Below are 22,327 nucleotides of genomic sequence, written 5' to 3'. Positions count from 1 at the left end.
ATAGGAAATTCACAGAGTGAACCCAGAAAAGTATTTAGAAAAATCAGGAAAGGAAAAATGATTTTCATTATTCTTTTTCTAGTTCCTATTTATCACAAGCCAAGGAAGGGGAATGTTAATTCTGCACCTAGGTAGTAATATAAGAACTGAGATGACAGTAGCTGGTAGAGAAGAAAGTCAAATTAGGAAAAAGGTACAATGAGAATCATGTAGACCAGAGACTTTAAATCTGTGATTTTGAGGATAAGGAAAAAAATTATGGTGTCACCTTAAAAGGGAAAACAGGGTTTTTGAATTTAGGGAAGTGGGGTTGGGGAGTTCGTTTTCTTTTACAATGATGGGTAAAATTATACCGTAGGCTAAGGAAAAGGGAGATTAAAGATTCAACAGAGTACAGGCATTTTTGGTGGAGTAAAGCTGTAGAGGAGATAAGAGTGGGATCGAGTTAAAGTCAAAAGAAAATAACCACTGTGCAAAGCAATTTGGCTATCTGTCATCTCATAGCCACCCACGAGCCTGATGATTCAGTAGAAGGGCTCATACACACACACACACGATGATGGCCCAGCAATTGCACTCCTGTACATTTATCCCAGAGAAATGGAAACCTCTATCCACACAAACACCCAAATGTTAATAGTAGCTTTAGCTTTAATAGTCTCAAACTGGAAACAAAGTCTTTATGTAGGTGAATCATCAAACAAACAAAAAGAAACTATGCTGAGGAGTCTGACTCCATTTCCTAATGTTTAAGTGCTGACGGCTTTTAAGCCTCACTTCTGCCTCTTCCCTTTGGTCTCCACGTCTGGACAAAATGATAAGAAAACCTGGATGCTGCCTCCCTTGGTGCCGATATTCAATCTCAAAAGGTCCCCTACTGTGTTTTTATATGTATGTGAAATATATATCATTCTTTCCGGCATGGTGGTGCACGCCTGTAATCCCAGTGGCTCAGGAGGCTGAGGCAGGAGCATTGCAAGTTCATAACCAGCTTCAGCAACTTAGCAAGGCCTAAATAACTCAGCAGAATCCTGTCTCTAAATAAAATATTTTAAAAAGGTCTGGGAATGTGACTTAGTGGTTAAGTGCCCCTGGGTTTGATCCCCAGTACCAAAAAAGAAAGAAAGATATAACATTATTTGAAATGACAAAATTATACAGATAGAAAACAAATATGTGGTTGCTAGAGGTTAGGGATGGTGAGCAGGGATCGGCAACTATGTGTAACTATGAATGATAACCAAATCTTTGTGGTGATGGAATAGTTCTGTATCTTAATGGTGGTGGTACATATATGAATCCACACATGTGGCAAAATGACAAGTCAACACACAGTACCAATGTCAGCTTCCTGGTTTTGATAGTATGATACTGTACTGTAGTTACATAAACCATAACCATTGGGGGAGTCTGGATAAAAGGTACAGATAACCTCTATCTTATCTTTGTAACTATCTACAGAGCTGTAATTATTTCAAAATAAGTTTTTTAAAGAAATGAACCAATTAGAGCAATGTAAATGCATCTTACAAACATAATGTTGAGTCAGATGCAAGACACAAAAGAATATTGCAGTATTATCTCAGTTATATTGTTTAAAAATATATGGACTGAAGGCAAAACTATAAAGAAAGTAAAAAATTAATGACCATAAAAGAATAGTAGTTACCTTTTGATGGGGAAGGGAGAGGATTATGATCTGGCAGCGATACACAGAGAGCTTTTATTTTGTTTCAGTGTCTTGATCTGAGTGGTGGACACATTCATATTCACATTATACTTAGTAAGCTGTACATGTATGTTTCCTGTGCCATTCTATACTTGTGACATTTTATAATAAAATATTTTAAGAGAATGTAAGTAGAAGGAATAACCTTGAAAAGAATAAGAGCTAGAGCTAGGCAGAAAGAAGGGGAAGATGAATGAAGGTGTAAGTATTATTTGAAGTGAAGGGAAGAAACTTATGTTTTCCCTGTAAAGTAGAAAATTGAGTTAAACTAAGAATGCAGTAGAGGCCTTAAGGAAATTGCCAAATCTTTAGACAAACATTAATAGAAGGAATGGAAAAGTAACTAAACCACACTGAGTAAAGAGGGTGCCCAGCAACTTGGAAGCCTAAGTTATTGGCAATATGCATTTATAATTGCCAGTCAAAAAAACTTATCAAAGCAAGACTTAATGGTCTTCAGCATGTTCCAAGAGGTCAAGGAATGTGTAGTGTACTTAGGATAGATGTCTGTCAAAATGGATTACATATTTAAGAAATTGAGTGTTTAGACTAATGTCTGTCAAAATGGATTGCATAGTTAAGAAACTGAGTGTTTAGACTAGAGGTCAGTATACATCTAGGCATTTTGAGAATTTAAGAATAGGGAAAGACCACTCTTGAATTAAACATGATCAGATTAACATAAAATGAATCATAGTAGTAATATAAAAAGAATGTATTAAAGAGACTTGAAAAATCCCCAGTTCAATCAGTCACTTAGGGTTTATCCTCAAGATTGGAATATAATTAGAAGAAATAACAAGGCTTGATGACAGTATAACTTGGCTATATGTAAAAAAAAAGTTGCACTATTTAAAATGGATTTAAACTGAATCTGTCTTCAAACTGTGCTTTTCCTTCTCATTTTAGTTAGTTGAAATTTAATTTGCTAACTGAAAATATTGTCATTACTCATATCACTTATTTCACATGGTTCTATTTTATGTTATCTATATGTTTAGTGTCTAATTTTTTCAGTATAATTATTACCATAACACTTTCTTTTATTTAGATGGGCCAGTTTTACTACTCAGCCAAAGCTTTTGATGTCCTAGAAAGGCTAGATCCCAACCCTGAATACTGGGAAGGCAAAAGGGGTGCGTGTGTGGGCATTTTCCAGATGATCTTAGCGGGGCGAGAACCCAAGTAAGTACATAGACAGGAGATATTACCACTATTCATTTTTGGTGTGTGAGGGGAAATAATTGTTTTCTTGGATGGTATCTTCTAAAAACTTAAAGTTATAATGACATTTTATAATACTGAAAAAAATGTTAAGATGTTATTTCTCTTTTTTAACTGTGAATATTTAAAAAATTTTTATAGACTTCATTTTGATTCATTGTATACAAATGGGGTACATCTTTTCGTTTCTATGGTTGTGCATTATGTACACTCATACCATTTGTGTAATCATACATGTACATAGGGTAATGACATCTGTCTCTTTCCACCATTTTTCATACCCCCCCCCTCATTTCCCTCTACATAATCTAAAGTTCCTCCATTCTTCTCTTACCCCCACCCCCCACTCCCATTACATATCATCATCCACTTATCAGGGAAAACATTCGGCCTTTGGTGTTTGGGGATTGGCTTATTTCACTTAGCATGATATTTCTCCAATTCCATCCACTTATCTGCAAATAAAGATTTCAGCCAATTAGAATGGCTATTATCAAGAACACAAACAATAATAGATGTTGGCGTGGATGTGGGGGAAAAGGCACACTTGTACACTGCTGGTAGAGTTGCAAATTGATGCAGCCACTCTGGAAAGCAGTGTGGAGATTCCTCAGAAAACTTGGAATGGACCCACCTTTTGACCCAGTTATCCCACTCCTCAATTTATACCCAAAGGACTTAAAATTAGCATACTACAGTAACACAGACATATCAATGTTTATAGCAGCTCAATTCACAATAGCTAGATTGTGGAACCTACCTAGATGCCCTTCAACAGATGAATGGATAAAGATGTCATTTCTGACCATCCTCCAGAAATGTCTTGCTTTTATAGAATCAAATCATTCCAAATTATATATACTAGAACACTGAATATGCTACAACTCTTACATAGAAGGGCAAGATGTATCTTTTGTTCCAAATGAATGGCCATTTTCTTTTTGTTGTTGTTCACAGTGCTGGAATAGCCATTTTCATAAGCAAAGTCTTTTTTTCTCCTTTTTTTTTTTTTCAACTATTGGCTTTTTCATGTCTTAGTTTAGGCCTCAAAGAATTATGAATGAAGTGGATATGGTTGATAATTCTGTTTTTTCTTTTGCCTTTTGATGTTTCATGAAATGCTAAGACATTAGATTACAATAAATTAAGTGACTCATAGCTTCATTCAAATAAAAATTAAGACACTTAAAAGCTAAATTAAGTGTTCTAAAATAAATTAATGGAATATATTTGTTACTCATGTGTGAATAGAAATTATGATAGTTTTCTAAGCAAATAATCTATCAAATATTACTTCCTGCCTTGTACCTATTTCTAATCCTAAACAAAAATTTAAAAGCATTTAGTCAGGTGAAAGAAGATGTGGGGGTAAAGAAGTAGAAAATATGAAAATATTGTTAGGAAAGTGCCAGAGACAGTTACATATAAGTCTGGCAAAGTGATAAGCAGGTTTTAGTATGCATTACTTTAAATGTTTTAATTTTAATTAAACTTAATTAGTTAAAGCATAAATGCTGGTCATTTGCCAATTTTTTTTTGTGTGTGTAATGTTTGTGTTTGAACCCAGGGCCTTATGCATATCAGGCAAGCACTCTACCAACTGAGCTATATCCCCAGCCCACAAATCTTATTCTTTTATGCTTCCCTCCTCTGTGGCTTTCCTGACCAAATTTCTTGAAGTAATCACCTATTCTTCTAGCTTTATAAAATTTTACAAATATTAACAAGACAGGGATGTCTGTCTACTCTTACCACTCCTATTTAATATAGTACTAAAAAATCTAGCCAGAGCAATGAAAGAAAGAAGTCAAATTACCACTGTTTGCAGATTATATGATCTTATACCTAGAAAATGGAAAAACAAACAAACAAAAAAACTCCACCAAAAAACTGCCAGAGCTAATAAACAAATTTGGCAAAGTAGCAGGTTACAAAATCAGCATACAAAAATTAATAGCTTTCTTATATACCAATGGACATATCTGCTGAGAAAGAAATCCAGAAACTAATTCCATTCACGGTAGTCTCACAAAAAATAAAAATCCTAGGAATACATCCAACCAAGGAGTTGAAAGAGATGGTGAAAGACCTCTATAATGAAAACTATAGAACATTAAAGAACAAAATTGAAGAAGATCTCAGAAGCTGGAAAGACCTCCCATGTTCATGGATAGGCAGAATTAATTTTGTTAAAATGGCCATACTGGGGCTGGGTTGTAACTCAGTGGTAGAGCACTTGCATAGCATGTGTGAGGCACTGGGTTCGATTCTCAGCACCACATGTAAATAAATAAAGGTCTATTGACAACTAAAAAAAAATTTTTTTTAATGGCCATACTACCAAAATCAGTATACAGATTCAGTGCAGCGCCCATCAAAATACCAATGACATTCTTCACAGAACTAAGAAAACAATCCTAAAATTCATTTGGAAGAAGACCCAGAAAAGCCAAAGCAATTTTAAACCAAAAAAGCAATGCTGGGGGCATCACAATACCTGACTTCAAATTTACTACAGAGCTATAGTAACAAAGGCTTCATGGTAGTGGTATAAAAACAGACACATAGACCAATGGTATAAAATAGAAGACACAGAGATAGACCCACACAGATACAATCTCTGATCCTTCACAAAGGTGCCAAAAATATACACTGGAGGGAGATGTTTCTGGGACAACTGATTATCCATATGTAGAAGAATGAAACTAGACCCTATCTCTTACCCTGTACAAAAATCGACTCAAAATGGATCAAAGACCTCAGAATTAGACCAGAAACTATGCAACTCCTAGAAGAAAACATAGGGTCAATACTCCAGCTTTTAGGCACAAGCAATGACTTTTTCAATAGGACCCCTAAAGCTTGGGAAATAATGCTAAGCATTAATAAATGGAATGACTTCAAATTAAAAAGCTTCTGCCCAGCAAAAGGAACAATTAGGAATGAAGAGAGAATCCACAGAATGGGAGAAAATTTTCACTAGCTATTGTTCTGACAGAGGATTAATATCTAGAATATATAAAGAGCTCAAAACACTTTACACCAAGATCAAACAACCCAATTAATAAGTGGGCAATGAATTAAATAGATACTTGTCAAAGAAAGAAATACAAATGGCCAAAAAATACTTTAAAAAGTGTTCAACATCATTAGCAATTAGGGAAATGCAAATCAAACTACACTGATATTTCATCTCACACCAGTAAGAATGACATGCATAAGACCCTGGGTTCAAGCCCCATTACTGAGAGAGAGAGAGAAAGAGAGAGGGAGAGAGAGAAATTATGTCATTAGCAGGAAAATGGATGGAACTAGAGACCATCAAAGTTATGTGAAATAAGTTAAACTCAGATGGTTAAGGTTCTTATGCTTTCTGTAATATGCAGAAGCTGAAGAGGAAAAAGGAAAACAAATGTGAGGATGGATCTCCTAGAAATCAAAAGGAGTCATTAGAGAAAAGGGATCAAAGTGTGGGAGGGGGGCAGGAAGACCTGGGGAGTGATATTGGCCAAATTGTATTGTTATGTTTTGTGCATGTATGAATAGCCAAACCATGGAACCAACCTAGGTGTTCATCAATGGATGAATGGATAAAGAAAATGTGGTATATATACACAATGGAGTTTTATTTGGCCATAAAGAAAAATGGCTGCATATGTAACAACAGATCCCATCAGTACATATAACTATAATGCACCAATAAAAATGTGGAAAACAGGGCTGGGGAGATAGCTCAGCTGGTAGAGTGCTTGCCTTGCAAGCACAAGGCCCTGAGTTCGATTCCCGGTACTGCAAAAAAAAAAAAAAAAGGTGGAAAACAAAAATTTTCCAAATATGGTAGTGATACCCAGTTTAAAGTGATTACCACCTTAAAGGAAAAATCTAAGGCTCAGACAAATTGACTCATTAGCAGTGGAGCTAGAATTTGAATCCAACTCCCTGAATCTGACTTCTGGATATAGATATGCTTTCTACCTTGTCATGCAAATTAAGTGTAGAAATAGGAATATTTAGATCATCTGAAGGACAAAAAGATTAGTAGTATGTATTATGACAATATAGATAAGTAAGAACTTGGGTTAACAAGGAGTATTTCACAGGATTTCTGTTTTACTACGTAAGAGTAGAAATCTAGGAAGTTCGGTTTATCAGTGCACCATGAAGGATTCTATTCACAGATGCCCTGCTTGAAATCACACAGTTTGAAATCACTAGTTTATTTTGTTAATTTTCATATTTATTGAAATACTTTGTTCTTTCAAATCTTTTCCTCAGAGAGACCCTTCGAGAAGTACTGCATTTACTGAGAAGCACAGGTAACACCCAAGTAGAATACATCATCCGAATCATGAAGAAATGGGCCAAGGAAAACAGAGTGCCTATCTAAATAGTCCTAATCCTGAGAATCAGCTTCCACCTCGACTTAAAATTGGAAATCATTTTCCTCAAGTTGAATATAAGACACAGGGCTCTATTTGATTGACATTTTCCTTCCTTGCTCTTCAAGCCTCAAGATCAGTGATTTACTTAGAGTTTGCCTGCTGACTGAACAAAGTACTGTTGTCTGTGCTGTGGCCCCTGTATGATCCTACTAGCAATAAGACTTTGGACTTATCTGGTGCCTTTCTTCCAAAAATACTCAGAGTACTCTTAGATAGTTTACTGACTTTAAGGAAAGCAGCATATCCTTTTTGATTTTTTTTCTTTTCACATTTAGCATTTCATGGCATTTTCTCCCAGCTGCAATAACAGGTGTCTTTGATACTCAAGAATCACTATCATTCATTCTATCATCTTATTTTAGCCATCTCTGTACAATATCCCATTTTAGCACAGATTCCATAAAGGATTTTGTAATGCATCTCTGAATCTTGAAGAACAGAGGTTTTTAAGTAGCAGTGTGATTCTAAGAATGGCAGTAAAATCCTCTATCAAGCCATCCAGTCATTAATAGATAATAGACTTATGGGATTTCTCTTTCAGTAATTGAATTGTTGATGATAATATTTTACTGTGGAGTAAGATGAGTACTGCAGTTTTTAAAAAAGTGAGTACTATGAAAAAATGTGTGTGCTGCCTCTGAAAATATTCAGGAAACAAATCTCATGACTCACTTCTCCATCATATTTTAGATAACAAAGCAGGTTAGGGTTTTTCTTAATGTATCTGCTGAATAAGCATCATATTTTGAAAGCAGAGCTACAGAGGTTTTATATATGTATGTTGTGGGCATTTATTAACATAATGGTGATAAACCATAGATTGTGTAGAGCCCTCAGGGGGCTCCTAGTGGTTGGACTGCCCTCAGTCATGTTCCAGCCCCATGTTTCTGAGCTCTCACAACATAAACCTAAAGTACAACTGAGCACTTTAAGGCTCACAGCCTACTTTCTGGAAGTAGATCCACATTGTTTTACATATTGGGTTACCTTTGTTTCTATATTATGTAATTTTTTTTCTACAAATTTAATGTACTCCATGTTATAGGTCTAGAAAATGCAGAGCATTCCCTATACAGCACAAATGGGAAGAGAACTGAAAGGAAGAAAGAATTCCTACAAGCACTACATTAGTTCTTCCTCCTGCCTCCAGCATCCCACTATGGATGAGAGTTGTATAGATGGGCAATGGGAACATGACTGGGGTTAAAGCTGCCTAGGAGAGAAGATCAGTCACCAAAGATAGCCAATTACCTCAGGACAGTTACAAGGAGTTCTTTCAGCTCTGCTCAGGAAGATGGCCAGTTTTCCTATCATTTATGTTGGACTCAGATCTAATCAGTTCAGAGCACAAATCACAATAAACTGGCCTGAATAACTGGATTCTAGCAAACAAAGATACATCAGTTTTCATGTGCCAAAGCTGCTGTTTCCTCATTATTTTGTTTCTACTCTTTCAATAATGACTGGTTCTCAGCATCAAAGGCACTAGTAGATCAGATCTGGGCAGAACTTGCTATAATTTTTTGAATCAGCCTTGTAAATCTTTTCTTGCTTAGAATATTAGGAAGGGCTGGGGATGTGGCTCAGTAGCAAAACATCCCTGTGTTCAATGCCTAGTACAAAAAAGAAAAGAAACACAATAGTGGAAAAGACAGATAGAACTCCTCAGTAGCTTTTGGCAGTTAAATTTGTCTTCCAGTGAATTGCTATTATTTTCAAATTTCTTATACTTGAACAGCTTTTCCATTAATGGTGATTTACCTTTAAATGAGCTTTTGTTGAGTTTAACACTTAAGATTCCCCCTGATATTTTCCTGCCTTGTGGGGTGGAGGGAATACATATTCCAAAAAATAGCAGAATTTTAGACTAATTTTTTAAAAAAATTTTTTGATCTATAGGATTGAGCCAAAAACATAAAGGCTAGTTTAAAGAGAACTATCATCCAACTCTGTTATTAAGGGTAACTACTACTTCTAAAATGTCTTGACAGGATTTAAGCTACATGGCTGTTTTTCTTACATGTTGTGATATAGGAGAGAGGAAGGCCCAGGCTTAGGAATGTAGTATAATGTGTAGTTTATAGCATCATTGTACTGTTTATAGTCCATAGCATAATTACTTGCAAATGGAAAAAAATCTTTTACAATTATTTTTGTACCTCATAAGAATTATACACCATTGTATTATATCCAAATTAAAGTTTATTATTTGGTTCTTATCATGGTATTCTGTTGCATGTGGTGAGTGCAGGACTTGGATATGTCATATGGCATCTCCTCTTTATTTCCTGGCCCTAGAGTGAAGGTAGAAAAATAAAGTTTTGGGCCCCATGAGTTACTGTTTACCAGACAGGAAGTAGATATTTCCTAAGCCCTTTCCACTAAGAGTCTGGTGGTTCTTGCTTGATCACATTAGAATTTGGCTCTCTGCTGAATTGTAGCCCATTCAGAATTTATATGACCAGGCAAAGTATAATGCTTCACACATGGAAAGCTCTTAAATACTTATTAATAAAGTGTAAGTAAATATATAATAACTGGTAGTGCAAGGGACTTGTGAGATCTCACCTCATAAATTTTGGTTCCCATCTAATTATTGTTTTATTGTGCGCTAAGCCTTTGCTGGGTGCTAGGGATGCTAAGATAAGTAGTGCATAATACTAGCCCTTAAGAACGTCAGTCTAGGGGGCTGGGGAGATAGCTCAGACGGTAGAGTGCTTGCCTTGTAAGCACAAGACCCTGGGTTCGATCCCCAGCACCAAAAAAAAAAAAAAAAAAAAAAAAAGTCAGTCTAACAAAGTATATAAGCTAAACACAATAAGAAGTGATTTACATCATCAGCATCAATAAAGTATTACATAGCCAGGAGTGAAGGTACCTGCCTGTAATCCCAGCGACTCAGGAGGCTGAGGCAGGAGGATCACAAGTTCAAAGACAGCCCTAAGCAACTTAGCAAGACTCTGTCTCTAAATAAAAAATAAAAAGTGCAGGAAATGTGGCACCCTTGGGGTCAATCCCCTGTACCAAAACAAACAAATAAAAAGTATTGAGATAAAAGAAGGTTAATGAGAATGTTTATATCCTTGTAAGTGGGATACCTCCTGCCTCATTTGGGAAAAGCAATCAAAAGCTCAACATCTAGCAACAAGCCCAAGCTCTTCCCTGTGTTCAACACACACAACAGACTTCCAAGTACACAGAAGTCGAAGGACTTCTCTATGGTTTAATACACTTGAAAACTTTCAAGCAAGTAGGCTTCATTATCAAGTGGAAATCTACTTTCTAAGGGAAATGTGAATTAGTGACTTAGTTATTCCTATAGGCAGAACTCTCAATGTGACTTAGATGAACAGTCATCTCTTTTCTTCTTTACCCTATAAAATACTTCTGCATTAAGGTTTGTATGTACTTTATAATAATGCTCAAACCATAGTCCTACCTGTTGAGAGGTGGTCTCAGAGCAACAGAGCTAGAGGCCTAGTGATGTACCTGAAACCTACCTTAACTTTAGACTTTAGGATTAGGAGAATGCAAGAGAACACGCAGTAAAATGCTCAATGAATACCATCAGCTGATGTGTTTGTATTGAGTATGTAGTATAAAGACAGGTTGGCACATTTGTTAGCATCAATAGGGTTTCTTTAAATTCTGAATGTCCAGTGTACACCTAGAGGCTGCTCCAGGGGTTGGATCAAAGGAGAAATGGAAATACAGTAGGTTCATCCTTCAACTGTCCCTCATAGGGTAACACAATTTACAAACCTCAGATATAAGAAATAAGGACCTTGCTGGGCTAACCTTTGGTGAGAAGACAAGGGGCATAAACTGTGGGTACATTTTATCTAATTTGTTTATCATATTTATGTATATTTATGTATATTTATTTGATCAGTTATTTATATCCACTATGCTTGAGAAATGATTTGAGGTAAATTCTAATATATATATATATATATATATTTTTTTTTTTTTTTCATCAATAGATAGAAAGCATGTAAGAGTAAAGGAAGGATGCTGGGCACAGTGGCACAGGCCCATAATCCCAGAGAGTAGTGATGCTGATGCAGGTGGATTGCGAATTTGAGGCCAGTCTGCGCACTTTAGCAAGACCCTGTCTCAAAATGAAAAATAAAAAGGGACTGGTGATGTAACTCACTGACAAAGTGCCTCTAGGTTCAATCCTCAGTACTAAAACAGAATAATTGCTAAAGATGGACCAGAAATTCATTTCAAGCTTCCTGTCAACCAAAAGTAAGGGTCACACACAACCAGATACAAAATTCACAGTTCATCTGTGTGAATGAACTACCTAAGGGAAAGAAAGAACTTGATTTTCTGAGATTTCTGGTTGTTCATGGATTTATAAATTAGGTTTTCTATACTAAACTTGGACATAACTAAATGCTTAAAAAAATTCCAAGGAAATTTTATTATTCCTCTTAAACATGCACAGGTCTTTCCTACTGAAAGATAGTTGGACAGTAAGTAATTACACTCGTCTTTCTATTTTTGATTTTCTCTGTAAACATATTAGTTATACTCTCCTTTGCTGGTTATAACTGAGGAGTAATTAATATGGTGGAGCTAAGATGTCATTCAAGTTTTTAAAACTACAAGCACATGCTAGGATTAAAATGTAAGTAACAATGGCCTGAAGAATAAATTGAAAAGAAGATAAACACAGTGAAGTGATGGGATAGTGTAGCTTATACATTTACTGAGAAACTCAAAGGGGAAAAGCACTTGTGGAGTAGGTTAACTAGAAGAGTGGTGGATGCCGAATCCCAGCAATTTGGAGGCTGGAGGCTGGAGGCAGGAGGATAGCAAGTTTGAGACCAGCCTGGGCAGCTTAGCAAGACCCTGTTGGAAAATGAAAAATAAAAAGGGCTGGGGATGTAGCTCAGTGGTAAAGTGCCCTGAGTTTAATTCCCAGTACAAAAAAGAAGAAAAAGAAAAGGCTACACAAGAGAATCTTATGCCACAACTTAAAGTATAAAGAGTTTAGCTAAGTAAAGAAGTAAATTATGTCAGAAGATAGCAGCATAAAAGAAGCATGAGTGAAATTTACAGATGTTTAATCTCAACTTTAATAGTTCTTTCATCTGCACATAGAGATTAATGTGTTCTTTGAAAAACAATATGACCTTATCTTGTAAATAAGGCCATAGTGAGTTTCATGCTTCTGTTCAGGAATTTCACTCTGAGCTAGATGCCCAAGAGATAACTCCTATGCAAGTGTTTCAGGACATAGGTACAAGAGTGATCCTCTAAGACCCAGCACCTGGTCCATGCCTATAACCTCAGTAACTTGGGAGGCCGAGGTGGGAGAATCACAAATTCAAGGCCAGCATCAGCAACTTAAGATAACCCTGTCACAAAGTGAAAAAAAGAACTTTTGATGGAGCTCAGTGGCAGAGCACCCAGGGTTCAACCCCCAGTAATACACACACACACACACACACACACACACAAGAATGATCCTCGCAGCACTGTACCTAGGAAAAACTTAGAAACAACCCAAATACCCACAGATGGAAGAGTGGATGAACAAACTCTGGTGAAACCACAATGAAATAGTGTACACAATAAGTTATAGCTTCTTGCAACAATGTGAATGCCTCTTAGCAATATATTGCTTATAGTAATAACCTTTTTAAAGTTAAAACAACTTAAATATACACTCGAAAGGAAAGCACAGAAGTGGTGAATACAGAAGTCAGGGTGGGTTTTCCAAGGGAGCACCAAGGGCTTGGATGGAGAGGGTGCCATTCAGATAGGTGGAGATTAGATAGATTACCAGCAAATACTAGTTTTAGTTTTCATATGAGTGGTGAGTCACAAGGGTCTTTGATTCAATGACTTTAGCAGCCATGATGATCATACCAAGACCCATCGTTTCATTCAGGGTTGCAAAGCGATGACTTCCTAGTTCAGATTTTTTTCTCTGCTCTAAAGTTCTACACAGAACTTTCTCATTTAACTATTTAATTATTCTCAAAATCAGCTTATATGGAAAGGTGAGAGAATAAAATTCTTTTTTACAATTTTTAAAGAAATGAATTGGTGCCCTAGCCACCTCCATAGTAATCAATGAGGCTCGCCCCCCTCCTGGGCCAGGCAAGCAGTATGCCCCTGGGCTATGCTCCAGCCCCAGACTTCTATGGTAGTATTATGAAATCATAGATATTTTATATGATCAATTTATTGAAAACATTGTTCATTTTCATACTCTTGAGTTGTCCAATCTTAGGGCAATAAAAGATCTTTTAAGTTGACTCCTGTGAACTTTAAAAAATATTTTAATTTTGCAATAAAATACATAAAACATTCCCAAATCTAGGCATTTTTTTCTAAGGAAATAATTGGAGACTTACTTAAAGATACATGCACAAGATTGATGGCTGAAATATTGCTTATAACAATTAAAATGTAAGCAACATAAATGATCGCTCACAAATATATTCCTATCTAACACGGAGCATGGTAGATACCCAATGAACATTTATTAAGTGAACTAATCAAGGAATATCCATCAACAAGGTATCAGTTAAATAACTGCAGGTACATCTACACAATATAATACTTTGAAGTCATTAAAAAGTGTTATGGTTAATACACTATTTAATTACATTGTGGGCAGAATAATGGTCCCTCGAAATATTCACATCTGAATTTGCAGAACCCATGACCATGTGGAGCTACACAGCAAAGGAGAACTAAGGTTGTCAGAAGAACTATAGTTGCTCATCAGTTGGCCTTAAAACAAGGCACTTAGCCTGGAGTATTCAGGTGGTCTCAGTGTTATCACAGAGATCCTGAAAAGGAAGAAGGGGGAACAGATGATAGCATGGGAGTGACTTGACCATAGCTGCGGCTTTGAAGATGGAGAGAGGGAGTCATGAATAAGCAATGCAAGCCACCCCTAGAAGCTGGAGAGGGGCGGGAAGTGAGTTCTCCCCTGGAGCACCTGAAAGGAATCCAGCCCTGCCAACAACTTGGTTTTGGCCCTGTTAGACCCATTTTCAGTTACAGAGTATAAAATACATTTGTGTTGCTTTAAGTCATTGAGTTTGTGGTAATTTGTTAGCAACAACAGGAAACTAATACAACATAGAAACATTTATAAGACACAATGTTGAATTTAAAAAGTAGGTTACAAAATAACCCTTTTATGTCACTATGGTTTGAATGTATCATCCAAAATTCAAGTGTTGGAAACTTAACCCCGATGGAACTGTGTTAGAAGGTGGGGGCTTTGAGGAGGATTAAAGGGTTTCCACCTTCCACCACATGAGGACACAGGAGGAAGCCCTTGCCAGGTGCTGGCACCTTGATCTTAGACTTCCAACTTTTAGAATTGTTAGACAATGAATTTCGGATATTTAGAAATTACCCTCTCTTCTGTCATAGCACAAAATGGACTAAAGTGTGATTCCATCTTTGTGCAGAGTTGTATGTGCTTAGAGATGTCAGGAAAGATGGTCAAGAAAAATTAAATTTAGATATTTATTAATAGTCAATATACAGCTAATAGTAGCAGAAAAAATAAAGTTTGTTGTTCTCAAAAAATCAAAAGACAGGAAGTAGGTGGTTATTAATGTGAGTTCAATGGAAGGGAAAATGACCACCAGGCCATTATCCAGTGAGCCCACAGTAAGATGGAATTTGGCCCAAACTGTATTTACTACCTGGTCCCCCAACTCCAACTGGGGACCATGAGGATGGACACTGTGTACCACTGTCTACTAAGACTGAGTGCATGACAGTCCTCAAAAGAGATGAGGGCTGGGGAGATAGCTCAGTCAGTAGAGTGCTTGCCTTGCAAGCACAAGGCCCTGGGTTCGATCCCCAGCACCGAAAAAAAAAAAAAAAAAAAAAAAAAAAGAGATGAGTAGCCTTTAATGTACTGCCACCTGAGTAAACGGGCATAGGTCTTTCTGAGACATGACTAGAGAAATCATTAAAGTAAATGCATATGGTGGTCATTACATGACTGTACCTCTTCTAAAACTCATGGAGCTGGACATTCAAAATAGGCAATTTTGTATAAGCTTTAAAAAAAAAAAAAAGAATCTCAGGTTTTTCATACATTTGTGCTCATTCTCTATGAACACAACTACTATTCAGAGATTGGAATTAGACCTGGGCATCAGTCCAGGGTGTCATTAGAACTACCCCCCCCCCAAAAAAAAAAAAAGTTATAGGAACACAAGAGACAAGAAGAGCTAACGCTTCTGATGGGGGGAGGTGAGCACAAATTGCAAACAATTAAGTTAGATCAATAGATGACACTGGACTTCTCTACTGCAACTCTGGACACTTCATTATGATGCAGTGTCTTAAGAATTCTGAGAAGTATTTCCAAGTAAAAGTTGCCATTGAAATATGTAATAGAAAAAAATGCGTTTCAGACATGTACATAACATAAAAATATCCCTACCTGGGAGTGGTGGTGCACACTTGTAATCTCAGCAAATCTGGAGGCTGAGGTAGGAGGATCTCAAGCTCAGGGTCACCCTGGACAACTTGTTGAGACCCTGCCTTAAAATTAAAAAAAAAAAAAAAAAAAAAAAAAAAAATGAAAGGGACTGGAGATGCAGCTCAGAGTAAAGTGCTTGCCTAGCATGCTCAAGGCCCTGGGTTCAGTCCCTAGCATAAAACAAAACAAAAATGAACTCCTCAAAATGTGCTCCATCAAACACATGGAAACAAGGGAACAAACAAAAGAAAAAAAGAAGACGTCATACAAAGAGACAGAGGCTCCAACTTAAGCAAGGGGTCTTAGGAATGCCAGGATGATGGTGGAGAGCAAGCCTCAAGGCAGCTGGGCAATGTTTTCAGACATAACACAGAGCTCCAAGACACTCATTCAAGATCAAACACACAGAATACCTCATTTATTAATGCGCTGGGTGGGGGGAGAGTTTGGAGGTAAGTTTTATATATATATATATATATATATATATATATATATATATATATATAACTAGAAAACTAAACAAATGAGAAGATAATTACTAAAATGTTCAGGAAAAGAAATTATTCATACTTCAAGGCTGAGCTGTGAAAGCATTTATATGGTCACAAAACTGTAAGCACTGAACACTGATTCAACCTAAAAGTGATGCAACTGTATTAGGAGGATGAGAAGATGGGAAGTGTCCACATTGAACTGTGTGTGTATATATACATGTATATGTATATATTTTGTTGTGAAATAGTGCTAAATCCTCATGTTTTGTTGCATTGTAATACATGCAATCTGTTTAGATATGAAGTATCTAAAATGTAGTTTTGAGAAGCAGAGGAGACTGAGCAAAACAAAAAAATCAGAGATAGCCAGATTGCTAGAAAGCATTTGGCCCTGCAGCACAGAAGCAGCATTGTGAACAGCTCCCAGCTGTTTATCAAATGAGATGGAGAAGAGCAAATGCAGAACTCTGTGTCAGAAGGTAAATGCCAACTAGGTGGGTACATGGCCCTTGGGTCCCCCGACATGCATATTCATCAAACAGCTGCTCCACAAAAACTCATCTTTCTCAAAGACGAGTAACCAAACCAAACAGACAACACAGCTTAGAGCAAGGGAGAAACAGGGAAAGGAACAAGAAAACCAAATGTTATGAATATCATAGAAAATTGATGACTAAGAGAATTGGTGTACATACATGGAACCTGTAGACAAATATTCTATTCTAGCAAAAAAAAAAAAAAAAAAGTAGAAAGTAGTATTACAACTGGTATTTTTATCATTTGAAGCTGACAGATCATGTCACAGGTGTATAAGTGCATTTTGTAATATCAAGTTAAATGCAAAATGGAGAGAAAGAAAAAATACATTAATTTCATCATTGTACATTATGGACAACTTTCAAAGCAACTGAGGATTAAGGACATTTTAAAAATATTTCATTACAACAAAAATGTGAACTGTCCAAATTATCAAAAGTAACACACACAGAACAAGAAATAGGTAATTTCATGGAGGATTAAAAAAAAAGATTTGAAGGAGAAAGAATGGCATAAGATAATGGGTTAGATCTATGCTCAAACACACCTCTCCTGTCAAAAATGTAAATGGTCTTCAGTCACCTATTAAAAGAAAAAGATTGGCTTATAGATTCACACAGTAAAATCGAATTCTGGACTATTTGCTCTTACTTAGAACAAAGTGATGCATAAATATTAACAATAAAAAGATGGGCAATAGTACAATTAGGCAAATGCAAATAAAAAGAGAGCAGGTGTCACAATCAAACAAGGTTGAATCCAGGTCAAAATCATTAAATCAAAGAAGCACACTTTGAATGATAAGAAGTTCATTTCTCAATGAAGACATAACAGTTATGAATACACAACAAAGAAAACAGCACCGCTATTCTAAAAACAATAATGATAAGATCACGAGGACCTTAGTAGCAGAAGATTACAGTTCATGACATGTGAGATTTTTTAAAAATAAGTAAAATTTGCAAGTAATCTATCAAAAAAAAAAAAAAAAAAGGAATAGATTGTTATTATGGTTTATGCCTTCAAAACAAAGACTGGACCTCCCTTTCAAGGACTCACCGATCATCCAATAAAACTGATTGTTCATTAGAACAACATCACAAAGAACATCAAACATTTATTTTGCTGCTTACTATGCACTAGGCCCTCTTCTAAACACTTCACATTTATTAACTCACTTAATTCCAAAAACTTCTGAAGTATATGTATTATTATCCTCATTTTGCTGATGGAGAAACAGGCTTAAGTTATTTGTGCCAAGGTCAAAGAGCTTGTGCTAGTAAATGGTGGAGCTGGAGTTGGAGGTGGCTTACTGGTTAAGCACCCCTGGGTTCAATCCCTGGTACCAAAAAAAAAAAAAAAAAAAAAAGGAAAATCATCAGGCTCCATGAACTCTGCTCCAGAGGCCCAAATGGCTCTGCACAACCACTGTTGCCAAAAGCACCATGGGTCACCCCAGAAACCAGAAACGGTGCTGCACAATCCAAAGGGAGAATGACAGGACACCGCAGAAGGCAAGAAATGTGCGCCCCGCATTTTAAAATGCACTGAGATTGCTATAGTGAGTTTGCATTTTTGCCAATATCACATATGCAGAAAATAGAGAAAACAGTTGTACCGTCAACTTAAAACACTGCAAAGAGAACATTTGCTTAATGAAAATCAGGCAAAGACTTGTAAGAAAACGTCACAATATTTTCCACTTGAAACCATTCTTAAAGGCCAAATCATTCTTAAAGGCCCTTCTCTCCAGATGGAACCCAGACTGTGAATCACAAGATAACTTCCTTTTCTTCATAGCCCCCACCACATGAGCAGCTCTGCTCCACCACATGTTCCCTGCCATGAGGTCTGACCTCCCAACAGGGCCAAAGCCACTAGGCCAAGCAACCAAGGACCAAAAATGAGCCAAATTAAATATTTTTGAGATTTTTCCATCTATGAACCTAAAATATCTCACTATTTATTTATGTTGCCTTTGATTCTGTCATTATAAATTTCTAATTTTTCCTCATAGATTTTCATCAAACTATACAGAACTATCGCTTTTTTGGCACTACATATGTGGTCCAGTTTTAAATTTCCAATCCAGTTGTTTGTTGCTATTGTAAAAAAAAAAGTAATTGAGTGCTATATTAACTTTGTATTCTAAGTCCTTGCTATAATCTCATGTTAGTTTTCTTTTATTTTTTGTGGAGCTGAGGATTGAACCTGGGTCCTTGAACATGCTAGGCAAGCACTCTCTACCACTGAACAACATCCCCAGCCCTAGTTTTCATGAGTCTTTGGAATTTCCTGTGTAGGTAATCATGTATCTTTGCATACATGATTAATTGAATGATTGAATAAAGAAATTTTTCTTTAAAAAACATTTCTTTTTGCAGTACTGGGGATCGAACTCAGGGCCTTGTGCTTGTGAGGCAAGCACTCTACCAGCTGAGCTATCTCCCCAGCCCTAAAAAACAATTTCTTAATTTAAAAATTAAATTAAAATGCAAATGCTCAGCTAATCATGTTGATTCTAAGACAAAACAAGTCCACTGGGCTTATCTCCATAATTACACCTGTGTGTCTTGTATCTGTTTCTGAAGGTGGGCCACATAGTGTCCCTGTCATTGTAGATTATCAGTCAGAAATTATAAACTGGATGCATTGTATCCAGCTTATATCATACCTGTGTGGATCTTAAAAGTAATAGTATTGAGCAAAAAAAGAGAGAGAGAAACAGAATTAGGTATGTAAGATAACACATTTACAAATTAAAGATATATTCACATGAAATAATACAGTATATACAAGGTCACATACAAACAAAAGTATTATTTTGTTTTCAGTATCAGGGAGCAAACCCAAAGGTGCTTTACCACTGAGCTACATCCCCATTCCTTTTTATTATTTTTTATTTTGAGACAAGATCTCACTAAGTTGGTGAGGCTGGCCTCAAACTTTTGATCCTCCTGCCTCAACCTTGCAAGTTACTGGGATTATAGCCTGTGCCACTGCGTCCATCAAACTTAGAATTTTTATATTGGAAGTGAGGAACTGAAAAGAGATAAATACACACACACACACACACACACACACACACACACACACACTCACAAAGAAGTGAGAGATGTCAGAGACAGAGATTTAAAAGGGCCTGGAATAAACAATGATTCAACCTTCTTTGCCTGAAATGAAGAGAACATGCCTCTGGCTCCTTAGGGTCATCAATAATGTACATTTTGCCAAACCCAGCAGCCATCTCCTTGCCCTCATTTGCTAGACTTCTTGGTGGCATGGGTCAGCTGATGGCCCCCACTTTGTTTTTCCTGTAAGATTATGTCACTTCTCTACTTAATATTTCCCAGTGGCTTCTTGTTTCATTTATTTTTTAAAAAAACAGTCTTTCGATGTCACTTCATGACCTGGCCCCTTGCTCCCTCACTCAGATCTCCTCGTCTCTAGCACCTGGCCCACACTGCTCCTGCTCTCTTACCTTTCTTCCACCTCTCCAAGTTCACTCTGTCCACAGACTCTGCACTTGCTTTTCTCTGTGATTTTTCTTCCTTTGGATGTTCATAAGACATTCTGGTCTTTGTGAAAACATTGTCAAGAAGGTGTAAGTGGCTAAGTAGTTTACTATCATACCTTCTATGTAAGTTTTATAATTTTATGTAACTTCTGTACACCTTCCCTTCCAAGAGTGCTTTATCTCTGATCTTACAGCATACAGATAAATAACATTAAAGACACTCTGATTCTGCACTGGGAATTGACTTTGACCTCTCCCCATCCAACTTGAGGGCCTCTTCTCCTAACAAAATCAATCAGGATTTTCCAAATTCTCACAGAAATGTATAGGTAGACACTTTCTACGCCTAGTCCCTAAGAGTAAAATTACTTTTTCTTCATGTGTTCAATCTCTAAGTACTAGATTGAACATCTACTTCAGATTGATGATTGCAACCAATTAGAGGATTGTAGGATCAATTTTAAGGGTCAAAGTACTTCTTTAAAAAAAGTTGAAATAGACTACAATAATTTAATAGAAAATATCAGAATGCACCACATTTCCTGTCTAGGACTTCTGATAGTTTAATTATTTGTAAAGAGCAGGGTCAGGGAAGGAGGGGCAGTCCATACACTGGAATTTCCTGGGTTAATTTTTTGGACAGTTAGCATTATATATCCCAATTTTGTATTATCAGAACTCAGTATAACTTATGAAATGAAGTACATGAGAATCTTACTGGCTCATAGAAATCCCAGAATTTTCAATTGAGTTCCAGGGGAAAACTTGATGTTTTTCAAAAAGGATATCACCAGTATGTGTGTATGTATCAAGTATATTATACAAACTAGCATAAACTGCAAGAGGTTGTATTAAGAGAAAAAGAAATAAGGGGGAAAAAAAAAAAAAAACCAGAAATGTGTTCAGGTTTAGCTGCTGGATCTAGAATTGTAAGTAGTGAAAATATTTAGAAATATTCAAATATTTCTAATTCAAAAAATGGTGATTTTACAGCTCATTCAGAAAGGAAAACTGCGTTTCCTGCAGATGAAAACATACTCCCTTCAAAACTAAAATGACATCTGAAGATATAGCAGGATGAAATTATCGACAAACCCCTCAAATACATGCTTAGAAAAGGCAAAGTTATTGGCATAATTTCTCAGTTGTTCCACAAAAAGAAAGATAATCCTCATATTCAGTAGCCTACTGTTGTTGCAAAAAGAAAAGTGGATCATGGTAAGAGGTCAAACTCCTCTTCATTCAGCACTGATGGATATGGTACAGGTACATGTGCTTTTGGTGACAAATTAGCTGATAAAGGAAAATCATACTTCTTGGTGATGTCACAATATCAATTGTAATACCACAGAACATTTAGAAACTCCTACTACTGCAAGTTGTGTAACTTTTATGCCAGATATATGTAGTAAGACAATTTCATAGAGGGATTGTTTGTATAGAGAATGATATATTTAAAATTAGAAAATAGCATTTAGTGGCTAGGGATATAGCTCATTTGGTAGAGCGCTTGCCTCACAAGCACAAGGTCCTGGGTTCTAATCCCCAGCACCACACACACACACACACACACACACACACACACAAAGCATTTAGGTCAACAAAAATTGACCTATATAATTTATTTATAGAATTTCAACTGATAGAACAGCAAAGATGGGCTGGGGAGATAGCTCAGCGGGTAGAGTGCTTGCCTTGCAAGCACAAGGCCCTGAGTTCGATCCCCAGCACCGCAAAAAAAAAAAAAAAAAAAAAAAAAAAACCAGCAAAGATAATCAGCAAACAAGGTAGAAATGCAAAAAGTGGAAGAAACTACTAAAAACAAGATAAATTGAAACACTACATAAAAACATATTTAAGATTAATTTGATTTTCAAAACCTTAAATGAATAAAGAGGACAAACT

The 22,327-nt window shown here is 36.4% G+C and overlaps 1 protein-coding gene across 2 annotated transcripts in view; it reads left to right on the top strand.

The window, feature by feature from the left end:
* The window catches only part of Ift56 (intraflagellar transport 56), a 45,409-nt gene extending 35,551 nt beyond the window's left edge, over positions 1–9,858 (top strand). For both annotated transcript variants that reach the window (XM_047562730.1, XM_047562731.1), the window contains exons 17-18: positions 2,781–2,914; positions 7,229–9,858. In XM_047562730.1, the coding sequence (XP_047418686.1) occupies positions 2,781–2,914; positions 7,229–7,340 (246 nt within the window). In that variant the 3' untranslated portion in view covers positions 7,341–9,858. The remainder of the gene's footprint in view (positions 1–2,780; positions 2,915–7,228) is intronic.
* The last annotated feature ends 12,469 nt before the right edge of the window (positions 9,859–22,327 follow it).

This window comes from Sciurus carolinensis, chromosome 8 (genome assembly GCF_902686445.1).
Source record: "Sciurus carolinensis chromosome 8, mSciCar1.2, whole genome shotgun sequence".
In the NCBI taxonomy this organism is placed as follows: Eukaryota; Metazoa; Chordata; class Mammalia; order Rodentia; family Sciuridae; genus Sciurus; species Sciurus carolinensis.
Note: the sequence above shows the minus strand (reverse complement) of the source record. Positions and strands in the feature narration are given on the sequence as shown.